General features: G+C 46.2%; 1 protein-coding gene across 9 annotated transcripts in view; it reads left to right on the top strand.

Moving 5' to 3' along the window:
• The window catches only part of LOC147034304 (SAM and SH3 domain-containing protein 1-like), a 137,544-nt gene that overhangs the window by 54,964 nt on the left and 61,913 nt on the right, over positions 1 to 20,667 (top strand). For all 9 annotated transcript variants that reach the window (XR_015057886.1, XR_015057885.1, XM_085880291.1 and 6 more), the window contains 2 exons: positions 1,001 to 1,195; positions 11,635 to 11,712. Coding sequence is in view for 7 of the 9 variants with exons in the window: in XM_085880291.1 (XP_085736417.1) it covers positions 1,001 to 1,195; positions 11,635 to 11,712 (273 nt within the window). In the remaining 2 variants the exon portion in view is untranslated. The remainder of the gene's footprint in view (positions 1 to 1,000; positions 1,196 to 11,634; positions 11,713 to 20,667) is intronic.

The following is a 20,667-nucleotide window of genomic DNA, read 5'->3' as shown; positions in this document are numbered from 1 at the left end:
TGGCAGTAGATATGGGAGACCAGTCCTGAACTGAGAGGGCTGCTTGTAATCCCTGCCAATCTGCCTGAGTGAACTGCCAGACACAGAGGCACAGAGGCACAGAGGCACCTCTCTGAGAATAGCCAGGGAGATGTTTACTCTCACAAGAATATGATCAGATGAACCAATTGGAGCAAAGGAAGAGCAAGAGACATTTTCAGAGAAGTTTTTAATCAAACGAGTCCAGAAGGGAGGATTTGTTGTTGGGAGAAATCTGGGGGTTGGTGAGGGGGAAACTTTGAGAGGGTGAGGTGTGGGTGGGGTGCAGAAAGAGGGGACATAAAGTGGAGGGATGCTGAAGAGGGGGACACGTAGAAAGGGTGGGTTGGGAAGGACGCTGTCTTGTAGGAGAGGTGGGGGAGTGTACTGACACAGAGGGGTGGGTGTCCAAATCCAAAAATCCAAATCCATTGGGACCATACTCTGTATAGAGCATCGGTACTGCCGAAGCAGTCTGCTTGGCTATTGGACACAATCCTGGACGGGTCGCCACTCCAACGCAGGATACTCGAATGGCTCGATCACCCAGCAAGCTGGTACTCATTTTGCCGACTTTAGAAGGATGACGGGCAGAGTCAACCCCACCTGGTATGAATTCAACAGCTGAGTGGGATTTGAACTCAGGATCCTAGGATCCCAAGTCCACCACCCTAACCATGAAGCCAACATCAGGCATGCAGTTTAGTTGTGCAACCTGTAAGTAATAGAATCAGGTTTGAATTCATTTCCTCTCCCAGTCTGCATTATTATCCCCTGTCTTTACACCTTACAAGGTGTGGGCGCAAGTGGGAAGGGTGGTGGTTGAAGATGTGGGGAAATTGGCTTCATGTTGGTGATGCTTTCGACAGTAAATTTATAATTTCTTTGATTTAAGCATATGGTGGATTTCAAACCCTTTGTATTTAATGCCATTGAACATTCCATTTCTTTCTTAAATGTCTATTTCTCTCTCTTCAAACAGCATCACTGCACGGGTTCCCTCGACCACCGTACTTCACCCGGTCCATCTTACCAAGGGACAAGGCCTGGAATGCCTGGAAGCTGGCGAGGTACGGCTATAATCCCAGGGGGTCCGGAGGCCTTGCACGGATGTCCCATCTGGTCAGTAGATCATAGGGAACACCGTGGCCTGCTCTGGAAACTGCAGCGCAAAAGCGTGAGTGTCTCTCTGTGCTGTGGGTACATTCGTCTTTGTCCTTCATCCTTCATCTCTTCCAGTGTTGAATAAAAATAGGCCGCTAGGGTTTTGCCTGTTCAATGTAACAACCTCATAAATAACTTAGAGCAGTCATTCTGGATGGGTATCTGGTGATGTGATCCATTGTATTTGGAGGTTCCCCCTGTTGGTTTGGCCGTCGGAAAATGTCTTCCCACTGGTGCATGGATGAGAGATTCCAACGGCAAAAGAAACGGTGGCGGCGACTGAAGCTTCTTGCCTACAGAAACCTTCCTCTTTTGGAAGAGATTTTAATCCCCTAACCTAAACCTCGTTTGAGAGTTCATCATCCCCAGTGGGTTTCAGAACCTTTGGAAAGCACATCATAATGTCCATGTATGTTGTATGAATACTAAATCACAGTGGCAGCAAATGCGTTATAAGAAAAATGGTGGCCCGTCTCTCAATACAAAGGCAATTGTCTCACTTTATGCAGACTCCTGTTCTTTTTTTTAAAATTCAATTTTAAAACATCTTGCATTTTCTTTCTCGAACGCAGTTTCCGGTGCTGCTACCCCGAAAGCTCATAATGATTGACCTTTTTTTTGTTGTTAATTCATTCATCATCGATGTAATAAAATGGTTTCTTGTTTCGCTATTGATCATCTACTCATGATATTGACACGTCGTGAAAGATTGCTTCCAGTTTAATGAGTATTTGCAACAAATGTGTGCGGTGTCGTGTGAAAAATAATTATTACTTCTTTTAAGTTGTGATAAAAACTTAGAATTTAATTACAAAGAGCTTTGATGCAGGAGGAGGTCAGAAGACCCATCAAAGCCTGAGCTATGGTTGTTTGGCCGTGCTGTATACATACAAAGTTTGAGTGTAAATTAAATGCTGAGTTTCAAGAAAGGTCAGAGCAAAAAGGACGAACGACGCAGGGTTAATGCCGGAAACGTCAGCCTCTCCTTGCTTCCCATTGCGGTTATTATCAGACCTCAATCAGTCATGTTGATTTCATCCATTTTTCAGATGCGTTTTTCTTCCGTATCTCACGACTGTTTTGCAACGTCATGATGTGTCTCTACCTTATTCATCTTCCCTTTGTCTTTGCTCTCTCATTCCGTAATGACCAACATCACGTAACTAGTGAATCCATGACGGGCAGTGCAAGGTCATAATATTGTGCATTATTTTCAGATGCTATATCACACTCCGACTAAGCCTGGTGTTGACTGAATGGTTAACATGGCTGGTTGAAGATCTTAGGGTCTTGAGTTTGAGTCCCTGTCATGCCATGCCAGGTGGGTAGACTCAGCCTGTCATCCTTCCAAGATCGGCAAAATGAGTACCAGCTTACTGGTAATGGGCACTGATTCAGCGGCACAGCCACGCTTCCAGGAAATTATGCAACCAACAACTACATCACCTGTCCCCAGGTGAATCTCTTCCTGCTTACAGTGGAATACATGCATTGTGTTCCTCGAAGCCTGTCCCTCGGCGTACTGCAGTTAGAGCGGAGGGTGGTGAGCTATTGACCGAGGAGTCTGAATGCTGTGAAGGCACGCTGGGCCAGTTCCCTTGACCGGCTGTACCAGGCTGACCCACCAACTGTTGAGTTGGATGTCAGGGGTGTTACTCTCCCGATTGCTTACACTCCAATCAACTGTGAACCGCTTTCATTTGTGGAAACCCAGGCTGTGGTACATACATAGAATCTGAGCATGTGCCACAGCACGTTTCTGCGTCCACTTTCCGCTGGTACACCAGGGGCCTCTATCTGGCCATCCCCAAGGCAGATGCCTGGCAAATCCCCATCTCTTAGGGATAGGACAGTCTAAGCACCCACCCAAAGGGACCGCCTCAGGTTAACCCAAGGAGACAGCCGTTTGATGGACAACACCTCAGCACCACCCCAACACACACTGCAGTGTCTTTTGTGGAGTGAGGTGTTTTGCGGTGGCCCGAGTGCAATTCCTGCCACCAACCTCCTCGGGATGGTAACCAACTGCAGGAGGATGTCCGCAGATGCAGTTGGCACCAGAAATGGATGGCCATTGGCTTACAAGGAACTCCTCCGCCCTTTGGTAGGTTTTGTATTTAATCCTGCGGGGTCTCCATATCTCCATACCTTGTGGAGGGAGCCAATTTAGTTGCCGCCACTCAACCATGCATAGGTTAGTATGGGCTTTACACGATACCCATAGCAAGTCACAAATCTGATCTGACCTGACCTGACCAACTGAAAGGGGGTAAAGCTCAAGGGATCTGTGGCATCCATGCTGAACTTCTCAAGACTGGTGGAAATCCTGTACTCGTGTCATTGCATGCTGTTCTGTGCTCTGTTTGGAGCACAAGCATCATCCCAACTGACTGGAAGAGGGGCCTTGTTGTCCCTCTCTGGAAAGGGAAGGGTGATCGCCAGGACTGCAACAACTACCAAGGGGTGACGCTGCTCTCAGTTCTGGGCAAGGTCTTTGCTCGGATAATTCTTGATAGGGTTCGCCAGCATCTGCTTGAGCACCAGCGCCCAGAGCAGTCGGGCATTATACAAAAGAGGTCAACGTTCGACCATGTCCTTACTCGGGTCCTTACCAAACGCAGGTGAGAGTTTCATCAGGAGATGCTCGCAGCCTATGTTGATCTCCACAAAGCATTTGATTCAGTGAATCTGGATGCTCTCTCGAAGGTTCTTGGTCTTCATGGGGGTGTTACCAAAACTGATCAATCTGATTTCTGAACTATACTCTGGAACTGACAGTGCTGTGAGGTGTGGTAGTTCCATCTCCGACTTATTTCCAGTTGTTGCTGGAGTCCATCAGGGGTGTGTATTGGCTGCCTCACTTTTCAGCGCTTGTATGGACTGGATTCTGGGGAGGATGTCGGAGTGATCAAGCTGCCGTGTGTCATTTGGGAACGTCAAGATCTCTGACCTTGATTTCCCAGATGTTGCAGTCATCTTGTGGAGATGCTGGATATCCTTATGGCAGCCTTCCAGGCGGTGAATGAGGAATCGGAGCCGCTGGTATTACTGATTTCCTGAGTCAAAACGAAGATCCAGGCTTTCAATGACATCTTGGATGCTGCTACCTTGTCTGTTCCTGTTTGTGGAGAGGATGTTGAGGTCACAGAGAGATCGATTCATGACATAACGGTGCTTTATTTCCTTGAAATGAAGTGATGAAGCATTCTCTTTGCGTTGTTTATCACCACTTGCAAGGTGATATGTTTTGTCGGCAAAGTGAGACCCCACTCTCAGGGGCCCCTTGTTGTCTGGGGACCCCATGCAGTTGCATAGGTTGCACACCCCAAATGCCGCCTCTGTTCCTGCATCAAAACTAAGATCCAGACTTTCAATAACATCTCGGATCTTGTCTGTTCCTGTTTGTGGCGAGGATGTTGAGGTCAGGGAGGGATTCACCTACCTTGGCAGTGACATTTACGTCTCTGCAGACTGTGAGTCAGAGGTCAAGAGACGTCTGGGCCGGGCCAGTAGAGTCATGGATTCGCTGGATCATGGGGTGTGGCGCTGTCAGTACCTGTGCAGGTGGACAAAAGTCCGAGTCTTCAAGTCCTTTGTGCTTCCAGTCTTGCTCTATGGATGTGAGACTTGGACTCTGACCAGAGATCTGAGATGTAGACTTAATTCCTTTGGTGCCAGGTCTCTTCGGAGAATCCTTGGCTATCGCTGATCAGACTTTGTGTCGAATGAGCGGTTGCTGAGATAGACTCAAATGAGATTTGTTACCTACATAGTCTGTGAGCGTCAGCTGTGGCTGTATGGACATGTGGCTCGTTTTTGTGACGCTGATCCTGCTCACCAGATGCTCTCAGCGAGGGAGTCTCGTGAGTGGAGGAGGCCAATGGGCCGATCATATGCCTCGTGGTTGCAGCAGGTTGATCAGCATCTCAATGAGATGGGGATGGGCCAGGCATCTGCCTTGGCGATGGCCAGACGGAGGCCCCTGGATTACCAGCATAAAGTGGATGCAGCGACGCGCTGCTCCGGCGCATGCTCCCATACCTGACCTGACCTGATATAAACAAGGCTCTCGTCATTAAAGAGTGTCCAGGTTACCTCATTTTAGCGTCGGATACCCATCTATTCTAATAAGTGTGTGTGTGTGTGTGTTCCATAACTCCAAAAACATGAAACATAGTAGCTTGAAACTTTGCATGCACACCAAAGGAACTCCAGGGAAGTGCATGAGTGAAAATTGGGTGTTTGGGTTAATTAAAACACTCCTTTTGAAGATAATTAATGGTTTTATTTAATTATGTCCTTTATCAGGCGATCCTCGGCCACCTCACTCTATATGGGGTCTTAAAGTGTTTCCTGGGTTACCTCACTGGGGTCTGATGGCACCATGTTTTTTTAGCCTGCTCAACTATGCTTTGACTTGGAACAGGCCACAACAATTTCTTCATGCGAGTCTTTTTTCACTTTCCTCACGTATTATCGAATGCCTGTTCATCATAGCTACGAATCGCTGGGTACATTTCAATACTTATAAACGTCTGGAGATGCCAGCGTTCGTGGCTTTATTTTATTTCCACCCATATAACCTTGAGAATCTCTTCAACCAAGCAGGATTACAAAATTTAAGCTCAAGATTTGAACTCAGCATCAGATCTGACACTAAAAACGTGTTCATTTGTCCAATTTGGACATTGCTTTGGCATTTCCAGGTGCATAGTTTTATCGAAGGAAATTAATTAATTGGTAATCACTTGCCAAGCCAGACGTTCCATTAGAGTGCTTGCTTGAGTGCTTAAGCCATTTAGTGAGTGCCCTCCAGTCGATAGCAGTACAGTCAGTCCACAGTTACTATAAAGTTGAGGTACATATACAGCACACATGGACGTGGTACATATGGGTGGGTAGATTTGGATCTGTAGGGACTCTCTGCTGGTGTGTGAGTATGCCATTCCTGTTACTGGCACCATAGTGGCAAAGTTTCATTCCGTATCTTTTGGAGGTTTTTCAGGTTTTCCTTTGTCCTCATGACTGTTTCTAGAGCATTTGGTTATCGGATTTGCTTTACAAAGGGAAGATGTTTCTCTTTGTGAGTTTCGAAGCAAAATATATTTGATAACACCCAATTTCCCAGCCATTTGCCATATTAACGTGTTCTCTAAATCACTGAGTAAATTTGTCTCCACCCATCACATGCAGCTGTTTATAAAGATTAATGTCTGTGCACATCGCCTTGAAACATCGATATACGTAAATGTAACGTTGTTTTTCAGTGAAAGCTCCTCAAGGGTTTTGGGCTGTATACAGTACATAGTGCAGTCGGTAACCACCCTGACTCGAGTCTGCTGATTCCCAAAAAGTTGCAGATATCGGCCAAGCACATATATATATATATATATATATATATATATATATATATATATATATATATATATATATATATATATATATATATATATATATATATATATATATATATATATATATATATATATATACACACACACACACAGTACATATGGGTACAAACAATCATGACATGGTGACCGAAGCTTTTCGTGCTGCACTCTTCAGGGTAAGATCACAGCAAGTGAAGGAGGAAGTGAAGGCACATGCTTATATACGCAAGTCTCCATAAAGTAGGCACTGATTGGTTGAACCGTAATGACGTCACAATTAATCCAAACGCCCATTGGTCGGCTCTTCATCTTCACCTCGAGCTCCCATTGGCTGGAGCAGAGTTCATCGATGATTGACGTTTGCAACTGCTTCCTGGATAGAGGCGGGATGGTTTTCCCCTTAGGTCCATTCACCATTTGTTATTGTACTTCCCTTGATCTTTCGATGCTGAAAGAGACACAGAGACCTTACAAATTCCTTGTGACGAAATATTGGATCGGTGGTAAGGATGAAGGTTGCTTCCAACATACGTAAATGAAATGAGCTCCGACCTCGGCCCAATATCCTGAACAAATCTACATTGTACTGGTCTGCACAGATATGGTTGGCAACCAGGTGCTGTGCAATGGCAGATGAAGCAGATACAGTGGCCGGTGGTTGCTGGATATTTCTCCATGCTCGCACTGGTTGTGTTCTCACCCTCACAATCTTTCTTCGAATTGCCAAGGGGACGTGTTGTTTGATCCGATCAGCCAATCTTCGTGTTGTGCGGCCCACGTACCGAGCTTCACATCGGCACTTAAACTCATAAATAACATTTCTGGTTTGTGAGGTGGGTAGCACATCCTTGTTGACTGACGTCGGCAAGCGGCGAGAGGTAAAAATTACTCGGGGTTGCACAGCCAGAAACGTGTTGGATACAATATGTTTGATTTGTACTTCAAACCTTCACGATGATTACCCTTTCCAGGGCATCCTGATATAGACTGGACATTTGTCCGGACCAATCCTCCGATCTTTTGTCGTGTTTAGAAACTTGTGCACGTATCTCTTAACTATATGATCAGGATAACCATTCTCACCGAGTATATTCATGATTTTGTCAATTTCAGCAGGAAGATTACAAGGTGAACAAATCCTCTGTGCTCTATTAACCAGGATATTGATCAAGGCAACTTTGTTTCTCGTGGAGCTGCAGGAGTCCCACCGAGTATACTGCCCTGTGAAAGTCGGCTTCCGGTAGACGGATGTTGTGAAACCAAGGTTGGATCAATCGACCAACACATCCAAAAATGGTGACGTGTTTGACGATTCCAGCTCCGTGGTAAACTTCAGTGCTGGATGGAGAGTGTTGAGCCATGCCTGGAAATTGTCACATGCCGTCCAAGACCAGTACAATGCAGATATGTTCAGGATATTGAGCCGAGATCAGAGCTCGTTTCATTTACGTATGTTGGAAGCAACCTTCATCCTTACCACCGATCCAATATTTCGTCACAAGGAATTTGTAAGGTCTCTGTGTCTCTTTCAGCATCTAAAGATCAAGGGAAGTACGGTAACAAATGGTGAATGGACCTAAGGGGAAACCCATCCCTCCTCTTTCCAGGATGCGGTTGCAAACGTCAATCATTGATGAACTCTGCTCCAGCCAATGGGAACTAGAGGTGAAAATGATGAGCCGACCAATGGGTGTTCGGATTAACCGTGACGGTTGAACAAATCAGTGTACATTATAGAGACTTGCGTATATAAGCATGTGCCTTCACTTCCTCCTTCACTTGCTGCGATCTTACCCTGAAGAGTGCAGCACGAAAAGCTTCGGTCACTATTATGTCATTTTTGTTTGTATCCATATTGAAGTTCTGTTGTACCAAACATCTGTATATATATATATCTATATATATATATATATATATATATATATATATATATATATATATATATATATATATATATATCTATATATATATATATATATATATATATATATATATATATATATATATATATATATATTGTGTTTGTGAGTGTCTGTTATTCATAAAGCATAACATATTCTCTCTGCTAACACCCCTACCCCACCCCCATCTCTCCCTCTCTCCCTCTCTCTCTCTCCCATCCTTGCTCTGCCACTTTCTAATACAGTGCAGCACCCTCCTCCAACACCTCCCTCACTCTACCCCCCCTCTCTCTCTCTCTGGATGTATCTGGACGGTGGTTATGTCTGGACAGTGGTTATCTCCATACGTGTCTGGATGGTGGTTAACTCCTGGCAGTGTTTGTCTCTGGATGTCTCCGGGCAGGGTTTGCCTCCAGACACGTCTGGAAGGTATTTATCTACTGACGTGTCCTGGCGGTGTTTATGTCTGGACGGGAGTTTGTCTCCGGACGTGTCCGAATGATGTTTCTGTCTGGACGGGAGTTCATCTCCGGACGTGTACAGACACGAGTTTATCTCCAGCCGTGTCTGGATGAGTGTTTGTCCCCAGACACGTCGAGGTGGTGTTTGTCTCCAAACATGTCCAGGTGATGTTTGTCTCCAAACGTGTCTGGGCAGTGTTTATGTCTGGATGGCAGTTTGTATCTGGACTTCTCTGGGCGGTGTTTGTCTCTAGACTGTGTTTATCCCTGGACATATCCAGGCGATGTTTGTCTCTGGGCAGTATTTTCGTACGATTGGAAGAAAATGGATTTCAGACATTATTTTGTTTCCATCTTTACTGTTATTCTATATTGAAGCATTTAGATGAGACAGTATGAATCATAATTAATGCTCCACTGCACATCTCCCTTCCCTTCCTCTCACCTCACACTGTCTTCGCTTCCCAAACCCCTTCTCGCTCCTCCACCCCTCCTCGCTCTCCCACCCCTCCTCGCTCTCCCACCCCTCCTCGCTCTCCCACCCCTCCTCGCTCTCCCACCCCTCCTCGCCCTCCCACCCCTCCTTTCTCTCCCACCCCTCCTTTCTCTCCCACCCCTCCTCTCTCTCCCACCCCTCCTCACTCTCCCACCCCTCCTCGGCCTCTCCCCGTCTGCTTCGAGCTCCATCTCCCGACTCTGCCCCACCGACACTGCTCCACCGACACTGCTGCTGTCTGCCTCTTCGAGCTCCGTCCTGTTCTCCGACCCCTCCAGACTGCCTCGAGCTGCGTTCTGCTCGCACTTATATAGGCCGGGGGAGGAGTGCATATGTAAATTTGTGGATCACAGCGGGTTTGGAGGCGGGGCTACACCACCTGATGCTCAGCTATTGGATGGATGAAAAGTGGGCGTGAATCATTCCTGATCCGATTTCTTCTTCGAAAGGATCCCATTCACAACCCATGGCACGACGTTCGGTAGAAAGGCGAAGGTGGTGGGAGTTTGCTGTGGTGGTTTGGGAAGGGTGTTGGTGGTGGCGATTTGGTTGTTGGCGGGCGTCGTTTGAGAGTGGGGGTGAGGCGATGTTTGCAGGGTGGGGTTGTGGAGGTGAAGGGGGCGAAGGTGGTGGTGGTTTGGTGTAGTTGTTTGGGGGCGTTCGTGGTGACGATTTGGTTGTTGGGGGATGATTGGTCCAAAATAACGACAGCAAAAGAAAAACGGCTAACTCAAAGGATCGCAGCCCTGTGAACACGGAAATACCCTTTAAACAACGGTGGGGAAATCTAACTACACATATACTTATCATCATAACTGATCTAAGATCCTTAATGGTGGTCTGCGAATTTCCACAGCTGTAACAATATGTTTATCTTGGTGGAGGTATGTCATCTATTGAGTGCCGTTCTGGTTACCTCCGCCACCGAAGGTGAACCAGATTATGTTTTCACCCTTTTCTGTCTGTTTGTTTGTCTCTTTGTTTGTGTACAGAATATCTCAAAAAGTTATGGATGGATCCGAATGAAATTTTTTGGACAGGTTGGGTGTGTGACATGGACGAGCTGATCAGATGTTGGTGAAGAACCAGATCCGGATCTGACTACTGGAATTTTTGAAGTGATTCTTCACCATTGAGAGATAGGGCTGAACCGATATGTAGCACGATATCTCAAAAAAGTTGTGGACGGATTCGGATGAAACTTGGTGGACATGTTGGGTGTGTAAACAAGGAAGAATTGATTCAATTTTGGTGAAGATCCGAATCCAGATTCGGATGTGATAATTTTTTTATGTGATTCTTCACTATTGAGAGATAGTGCTAAACAAATATACGAGTATAGCCTGATATCTCAAAAAGTTGTCGGACGGATTCAGATGAAACTTGGTGGACAGGTTGGATGTGTGGCAAGGACAAATTGATTCGATTTTGGTGAAGATAGGAATCCGAATCTGGATACGAGAATTATTTAATTTCTAAAGTGATTTTGCACCATTGAGAGAGAACCCCAAAAACGATATTGCACTGTATAATAAATATGTGGAGCATATTTAAAAAATGTAATGGGCCCAATATGTTCTCATGGATCAAGCATTGCGTGGCGGAGGTATGTGTTCCACCGAGTGCCCTTCTAGTTTACTATGTTTCCGTTAATTTACTACATACTACCACTACTTTTTTGTGTTGTTTTTTTCCTACTTTTACTGTATTTTCTCTCCCCATTGTGCACTCCTTCTCGTTCTTTTTATTTTCGATTTCTTATTCCATTTACCAGTTTTCACTTGCTCTGTTCCTTCCCGTTTTTTTCCTGTCACTGTTGCCATTGGATGCCTCATGGAATGAATCGACCAAACGTTTTTTAAAGTCTGTTCACGTGTCTTTCTGTCTATGTCTTGGTAATGTCTGCTGTTACAGTTTTTACACTTTACAAATATCATGCCTTTGTTTAATTTTCAAATAATCATAATAAGAACGGTGTGTGTGTGTGTGTGTGTGTGTGTGTGTGTGTGTGTGTGTGTGTGTGTGTGTGTGTGTGTGTGTGTGTGTGTGTGTGTGTGTGTGTGTGTGTGTGTGTGTGTGTGTGTGTGTGTGCGCGCGCGTGCACTTTGATTGGATGGTAAGGGACAATGATCAATAAAAAATATCTCAAGTAGAGGTCTTTGCACTGACCTCATTCATGTTGCCTTCATCATTTCATGCAGAGGACGAGCAGTTTCGGAGGGTTTGATCTCCCGAGTCGTGTTCCAGGACAACCTTGTGATGGACGCAATGACAACTATGTAAGTATGTGCTCAGGTGCACGGACACGGGAAATTGGTGTCTCATGGATGGTTCCTTTGGGTGCCGTTAGGTTTTCTATCGGCCTCTGACCGCTTTTACCATTCCACGAAAGTGTTTGATTGGGATTTGAACTTGCAATCACTGCATGACCAACTGAAGGTTATTAGCATTGCCCTAATCTGTAGGCTACAAAGGAAGGAAAGAAACCGTTATTGCTTGTTCAACATTCTTTGTTAAGTTTACATGCAAGTAGACATTTTCACTGAATTCAGATCGAAGCGTTACATCGATTTTTTTTTTGTTTTTTTTTTGCACACGTCAGCACCTTTATCTTACCCGAAAAGATACGGTATGTGGAAACACTCAAAAATCAAGATATGGAAATTAATTTATCAATGAGTGAGGTCATGGAGAGGGGAAGAAACAGCAAAAAGATGATTTTATTAATGGAAAGTTGTGCATCAGGTATCTCTAAGAGACTTTGGAATGTCAATCAGAGGGTTGTAGAATATCTTCGAGACATGTACATTTGCATCTGAGCCATCTTGTCTCAGTTTGAATTTCAACAAATATAAACTGTCATCCTGGTGTTTCGCAGACAGGATAAGGTATCAATGGGTGTCGTCCCTTGGATGGATGTCCAATTGAGCATCCATCTGCTGGCATTAGTTGGTGGACGTTTAATATCTCAGTGACCTTTGCAAACAGTAGGCAAGCTGTCCTCGGCACCTTGAACAAATTACAAATTCTTACACCCTCAGCCGAGTGTCCTGTGCCAGTGCAGTGACCCATCCAGAATTGGAACCCGAGCCAATGAACTGCTTTGGCAGAACCAATGCTCTGTAAAGAGCATGGTGTTTAGGCCTAAGTCACATTTGCCACGGCGGCCGTGGGGTCAACAAAATCTACGGCCACTAGCAATTATAGGGTGGCCACAGTATTTCCACGGTCACACAATGTAGCAGTCACATATGTTTTTATTTTTCGGGTAGACGCACGGCGTATTTATAAATTGTGGAGACCAAAAACGTGGGGGTGCTGTACGGTCTTTGATTTGATGTCGCACGGTGACCTGAGGGCGTTCCTGCGGCGGCCATAGAATTTTCAAGGCAGACGCAAGGTGACCGCAAGGCGACAGCAGGGGTGCCCTAAGGCGAACGTGCGGCCAGACGGATGGTAACGAGTGGGTTCTTTTTTTTCTTCTTTTTTTCTTTTTTACCAGTTCTTTTGTTTCGGCTTGTCAAATTGCTACAGCGAACGTACAAATGGAAAAAGTTATAACTCCGCGCTATAAATCCACGGCGACCCCTACGGCCTGTAAAATATAGCCAAACGGCATAGGGCCACCCTGAGGCCACCGCAGAAACTCTGCGGCCGCCGCACGTTTCTATCAATTCAGAGGGCGTATGGCCGCCGTATTCTCGCCGTAGAGCAAATGTGACTTGGGCCTTAATAATAATAATAATAATGAAAAATCACTCATGGAGTGACAACTTTGCAAAACAGCACAAAGTAGAATGGCACTCAGTAGAGCGCATACCTCTGCCAGGTGTAACAGTTCACGTTTTGTATCTCATTGATGGGCTGGATCCGAACCAAAATCCATTCTGCTTGTTCTTGTCACCTATCAAACTCATTGACCTTGTTTTGTTATAACTCGTCCACAACTGTTTGAGATATTGTGATATATTTAGTTTTTGGCCCAACCTATCAATTTTAAAAATTAAGCCTGTGTTGACCTTTTGACCTTCAAAAATTAATTAGTAGTTGAATTCAGCGACCTGACATGAAAATGCTCTTCAAATTTCAAGCTAATCGGATGAAAAGTGAGGATTTTAGAAAATTTGGCCCAAATTGTCCTTTTGGCCTATTTTAACATTTTGGCCTATGTTTACCTCAAAATTAAGAGGCGTTTGAATTCAGTGACCTGACATGAAAATGCTCTTCAAATTTCAAGTTAATTGGATAAAAATTGTGGATTTTTGAAATTTGGCCTATGTTGACCTTTTGGTCTATGTTGACCTCAAAATTAATAGGTGGTTGAGTTCAGCGACCTCGTATCCAAATGGTTTTCAAACTTCAAGTCAATCAGATGAAAATTGACAATTTTAGAAGCACCTTAAAAATTTGCCCTATTTTGGGTTCACCTTATGGCCTATGTTGACCTTTTGACTTATGATAACCTCAAACGTAATAGGTGGTTTAACTCGATGACCTGATATGCAAATCCTGTTCAAATTTCAAATCAGTCAGATGGAATGTGAGGATTTTAGAAAATTTGGCTCAAATTGGCATATTGGCCTGTCGACTTTTTTGGTTGACCAAATTTTACGAAGCTTCAATGTCGTACCGTCGCAGGGTCAGTGACATTAAACTCTGAATATTTCAGGATGATCGGTTGAGCGGTTTGGGCTGGAGGCAAGCAGACAGACAGACACACACACACAAACAAACACACAAACAAAAAGACACAAACGCACAAACAAACAAACAAACAAGCCGGTAGGCGGCGATGGGCCGCCGAGCATGGAAACTATAAGATATAGAGCAAAATGGATGTCATATAGCGGATAGGGAATCACCTTAAGATTATGCCTATCAAATCTCATCCAGTTCCACCTACTGATAACTACTCGGTATCCATTTGAATGAAAAGTGCTGAAAATGCGGTTTGAAATCAGAAATCCCCAAAGTTCGAGGGGGTGCTGTGGGTGAACAAAGATCTAAATCGAAAATCTGGCTCGATAGTTTGTGCACAATGTATTCCAGATGATTAGTGTGAATTTTCATGACCATCCGACCATAACCCATGGAGGAGTAGCATTTGGCACGAAGGCACCTCCAGCTCTCGCATATTATCGATTTTTTCACTAATTGACCTTTGACCCCTGACCTAAGCGAAATCGGTCAATATGTCCTGAGGCAAAGTTGTAGTACTCATTGAGTACCATGATCCTGCAAAGTTTCATTCGTATCGATGCACTCACCTGGTCGCTAGGGGGCCTTCAATTTTGCCAATTTTCGTGCATACCCTAATTGTAGGGGGTGCTGCGGGTAAAGTATTCCATGTATCACAAAAACCGGAATATATTTGATAGAGCATCACCTGTAGATCATTCATGCCAAATTTCATAACCCAACGTGGGATAATGGCTTTCGGAATTGATTTCGCGTGAACGGTACCGATTTTGAAGGTTTTTCGGTTGTTGCTTGGGAACCAAAGCATCTCTAGCAACCATCACAATTTCCAAAGCACTAGGTCATAAGATGTACCTACCACCTGAGTTTGGTCAAAATCTGCCCACGTTTACTACCAATCAGGCCCGTTGCGAGGGGGGGGCATTTGGGTGCAATGCCCCCCCATGGCGCATCTGGTGCCCCCCCCACTTGTACGCCACCCATTTATGCCCTGTTGCACCATGTGAACAACTTAGTGTTTAAGGGCGAGCGCCCACTGTGAACTTGCTGTTTAAGAGTTCACCTGAGTGAACTAAAACCCTTATTCCAGATGTTCAACGTGGTGAATAAGAAGGCCTTCTTGGATAAACTGTTCTTTCATAATATCCTTCTTTGAATAACGGTCAAGAGATAAGTGTGCGCTTGTCAGCGCATCTCCAAAAGCAATTGGCAAGACAATACAATCCAAGCCCACAAGATAAAAGATAATAACGCAAGCACCAATGCCAGCAGCCAAGACCTCATGTCGAATGTCGATGTTGTGGGTGGTTATATATATTGTTGCGAATTCGCGCCTGCCGGCGTGCGAACGGCCACGTAACTCGAATCGCGGCACGTCGCCCACCGGACGGACAATTCTGTCGTGACCCTCTCGGACTAACGCCGGGAACTAGTCACGGGTGGGCCTTTCGGCCTCACCACGATCGTGCCAATTGGCCCCCCGCGTGGGATAGGGTTGTTTGCCAAACTCAACCTACCTAAGTACCCACGCGGAGGATAGACCGGGCGATCGCACCTCGTCGCAGGTCGACTCTGGACACGGGCCACTTAAGCGACCCGTTCCGTACTATCGGGATAACCGAGCGGTGTTATCGTCGGTCTCGAAGGTTCCGATTAATTATCGGGCGTATTAAGCCTACTACCAACCCTTTACGTGAAGCAAGATGGAGATTCAATTAAAGAAAAGACGAAGCGAAACGGGCAAACAGTTCAACATAATGCACATTTATTCCGCGGCACATGGAGAGCACACATATACAATTACAACAATTATGCACCTACAGCAAATGCTACAAAAGAAACACAACAATGCAGATCTACTACCGACTACGCGAGCACACGGCAACACTTACACAGTTTTACTTTACAGACGGCGCCAACAACACATTTACGCAAAAGAAAAGGGCCACCCTCAAAGACAAGGGGGCAGACGGGGCCTGTGGGCCAATATTTGCGCGGGACCTGAAAGAGCGGTCAGGTCCGCGAGACCGGGTGGATCCTACCTGTGTCTTTGTGATGAGCCGCCAATGTGGTGGCGCGGCGGCGCCCCGACTCCGCGCTCCTTCACGGGTTTCGTTGGCACTGCTTGGAGTGGGGTGGGAACGGGGCCCCCTTTTCGCACTATCTCAGTGCGGGGGGGAGGGAGGGGGGAATTGTTGATGCTCTGGGGAAAGAGGATAGCTGGCTTGCTTGGGTCCCGCGACGAGCGACTCCACTGCGAGCTCGTTGCCAACCGCCGTCTTCCTTGCCTCGGACCCGAGCTATTCGATCTCTTCCCCAATTCTCCTCAGCCGACTGCAGAAAACCACCTGTACGCCCTCGCCTCCCGACTCACTCCGCGCTCCAACCCGACTCGACCGTGCTCCAAGCTCCAGGCTTCCCCTCTCTGCAGCTCCCCGACAGACTCCGAACCCCGACAGATTGCGAGCTCCACTCGGCTCTCCGACCTCTCCAGGCTGACTCTTCCGAAACTGACTGCTTCTACCACACTCTGCTGCTGTCACACTCTGCTCTCCAAAACTGACTCTTCCGAGCCCGACTCGACCCTGCGTTCAGCACTTTATAGGCCGGCAGGAGAACCCATATGCAAATTTCTGGATCAGAACGAGCTCGGGGGTGGAGCCACGCTCGCCCATTGGACGGAGGAAAAGGGGCGTGAGTCTCCCCTGATCCTAGAATTTGCATATCGCGATTCTACACTGACGTGCCTGGAGGTGGGGCCAAACTGCCCCGCGCTTGCTGATTGGACGGATCAGAAGTGGGCGTGTATCATTCCTGATCCAAATTCTCCTCGGAAAGGCCGCACTTTGCACCCGCGGCTCGGCGCGCGTCCCGCACGAGGCCAGGACAGCCTGACGCTCGGTGCCCACAAGCGGTGCGGGAATGGCCGCAGAAGGAGAGGCGAAGGTGGTGGAGGGTTTAAAGTGGTGGTCCATGGCCATGGTGCCGTTTGGAATGGGGGTGATGCGATGTTTTCGGGAGCGAGTTGTGAAGGTAAAGGTCGTGGCTGTTGGCGTTGTTATTGTTGTGAAGCGGCGTTGCGGTTGGTGGTTGTTGTGTGATGGCGGTTGCGACGTGCTTGGTTCAAAATAAAGATAGAACAGAAAATGGCTATCTCAAAGGGTCGCAGCCCGAATGAATCACATTTATTCCCTCTAAACAACGGGTTTGGGCTAACTACACATGTACTTTCAGAGATATCTCACCTACGGGACCTGAATGGTGGTTTGCAAATTTCCTCAACTGCAACAATATCGTGGATCATTTAGTTTTAAGGAATAGCCAATCAGCGTATTCGTTATGGAGACCCTATTGAGCAGGTTACCTGATTGGTTGTAAGTTAGTTATAAATGTAATATAGTCATAATATGATTAAGGAAAAGACATAAATTTACATTATTAAAGATGAAGTGCACGTGCACCACGTGACCTTCACAACCCGTCAACCCTCCATCTTACAAAAGTAATTTTATAATAAAAATTAAAAATATGTGTGTTTGCAATTGTGCTTACATTCGAAATGATGCAGATAAAACCTGTTTTTGATGGATGGATCATTTAATAAATAAAACCGTCAACCGTCAAATCTCGCGAGTCGCGAGATTAGTGACGCGAGTCGCGAGGTACGAATCACGGAGAGCGCGAGCTCGCAGCAGGAGAAAAAGACGTGGATGATGGATAAACGTAAATGGCTCAGAAAAGGAAAAAATGCAAGCGACGAAAATGAAGAAGATGATGAAAGACATGTTGTGGGAGGAGTTGGAGGAGGAGGAGGAGGAGGAAAAGACGATCATGTCGATGAAATACCGACAGAAGCTGGCCAACCTGGCCAAGCTAGCAACGTCAGCCTTGCGGCTGGAGCCCCAGTGCAGGCAGCCGAGTTTCCACGCTCGGCGGCGGCCTCGGGGTCGGGTGTGACTGTCAAGCCGCTTCCCGATGATCTTGGAAATGAGACCGAATCAAGTTGTTCTACAGCGGTACCCTGGCCATCTGTTGCAGAACAAGAGTCGCTCGTTTGTGTCCTCGTGGTGCCAGACTAATAAATGGCTGGAATACAGTGTGCAGACAGATGCAGCATTCTGCTATCCATGTAGGAAGTTTAACATCGCACGTGGCCCAGTGGACTCTACTTTCACAGTGCGAGACTACTGGAATTGGAAACATGCCGTTGAGAAAGACAGGGGGTTTCACAAACACGCAACTTCAAAGGAACATTGAAATCAAAGGACTTGCTAACTTGTGTTTTGAGGTGGAAGGAGAATGAGAGGCGCATCGATTGTGGTAAGGAGGTTTCCACACTCCTCAATGCTGACCAGCTAAATAGAAACCGGTACTATGTGTCTGCTCTTATCGATGTTGTGGGATTTCTCGCCGAAAATCAGATACCTTTTAGAGGGAGCCTTGATAATTTTGAAGATATGTCAGACGGGCACAGTGGGCTCTTCCTCTCGCTTTTAAACTACACACTCAAAAAAGACACCGAGCAAGCCGAAATAATAAAGCATATCCCACGAAACGCAAGCTATACTAGTCCGGAAATGCAGAATGAACTGATCTGCACATTGAGTAATGTTGTGACGGATGCCATCGTGGAAGAAGTAGGCACATCGTGGTTTACCATCAAGGTGGATGGGACGAGGGACCCCACTGGATGTGAGAACATATCAATCATCATTCGCTTTGTATCGGCATCAAATGAAGCAACAGAGTGTATACTCACAATAGCTACAGCCGACGCTGGAGATGCAAAAACATTGACAGACCTAATAATTGCAGAGCTGACAAAAACAGGACTTGACATGTCAAAAATATTAAGTCAGGTGTACGACGGGGCTTCGGTAATGGCTGGGAAGCATGGTGGGGTGCAAAAGTTGTTGCAAGAGATATTGGAAAGAGAAATCCCCCATGTGCACTGCTTAAATCACCAACTCCATCTGGTAGTTATCCACGCACTGGCAGCAGAGAAAGCTGTCACTGATTTCCTCGAGGTTTGTTGTTGCCTGTACAAATTCTTCAGAAAGCCCACTGTTGCTGCACAGTATAAAGGTGAGCGGTTAAAACGACTTCTTGATCAAAGGTGGACGGGACATTTAGCCACCGATTCTGTGATCATAGGATCTTTTAAGGATATCACATCCTTACTGTCAGAGATTGATGCAGAGTGCGCCTACGGTGCAGAGATGAGGATGGAGGCTATTGGGCTTTTGCGGGAAGTTTCTGGGCCTGCCTTCATGTTCATTGCTATCTTTGTACAAAAACTGCTGATGTTGTTAGATGGCCCTAACAGACTCTTGCAGGCAGAGGACATGGACTTGCTAACGGGGTTGGAACTGGTGGCGAGTGCTGCAGAGTGCGTGAAGAAACTCCGCTGTGAGGATGAGTTCACTGATCTGTGGAACAAGGCCAACGATGCTCGCACTTCTTCACCTGCACCACCAAAACGGAGACGCACAATGCATAAGAACTTGGAACAGTTTGTAGTTTTGGAGACTACAGGACAAAACAACGACAATGACAAGACGGAACTGCAGAGGGTTTTTTACAGCACAATTGACACTGTGCTTGGCGAGATCGCTCAGCGCTTCAGTGAGCGCAACACACAACTCGCCCGTTCACTCGCTGCCTTGAATCCTGAAAATGGCACGTTTTTGGATCCCCACTTGCTCCAGCACATCATGACATTAACAAAGTCAACCATCAGTGAAACAGAGTGTGTGGTTGCAAAGCAGTTTATTCGCTCACAGACAGAAAAGCAGCCAAACGAGAGATGGACAACACAAGAACACCTCTCAACATACCACAAAACGCTGGAAGCCATGCCAAGTGTAGTGACTGCTATGAGACTTGGACAAACATTTGGTGCGTCCACTGCCATGTGTGAAAACTCATTCTCAACATTGAGGAACGTCTTCACTGACCATCGACGGTCCATGCGCCATGCACGCAAGGCACTACTGGTACAGCTGGCCTTCGAGAGAGACCTCACACGTAAATGCCTGAATGAATGGAAGGAGAAGGTCCTCAGAAGATTCCACACCGAGACATGTCGCCTGCAGCTCTTCTGACAGCGAGTACAGCGGTATAAAAACTATACGAGGAGTTCAGATTGTGTGTGTGACTGCTGGTGATGCGTGTGTGGTTGTGGTTGCAGTGTGGTTGTGGTCAGCACCTGCCATGGTCGGCTGCTTTGTACTTCTGATGTTTAAGTTAAATGATGTGTTTGGTGCTTTGCATATCCCATATCTAGTGCTTTGTACATAACCTTACCTCTGTGTAATTGACTGCTTTAAATGCGGACCTTGTGGTATCTTCAGGCTGGTCGTATTTGCTGTTGATAGTTTAACGTGATGATCGCAGGTCATAGCCGACTGTATCTTATTTCAAAGTGCACTGATTCCGGTGCCAACCTCCCCCGTTTAGTCATTGTATCTCTGGTATATTAATCTTCTAATGCCAATTCTTAACAACACCTTGTATAAGTGCATCTTAATTGGTGC

This window comes from Eptatretus burgeri, chromosome 1 (genome assembly GCF_056783735.1).
Source record: "Eptatretus burgeri isolate ZD-2024b chromosome 1, Ebu_testis_v1, whole genome shotgun sequence".
Lineage (NCBI taxonomy): Eukaryota > Metazoa > Chordata > Myxini > Myxiniformes > Myxinidae > Eptatretus > Eptatretus burgeri.
The sequence above is the reverse complement of the archived record's forward strand: the minus strand, read 5'-3'. Positions and strand labels throughout refer to the sequence as shown.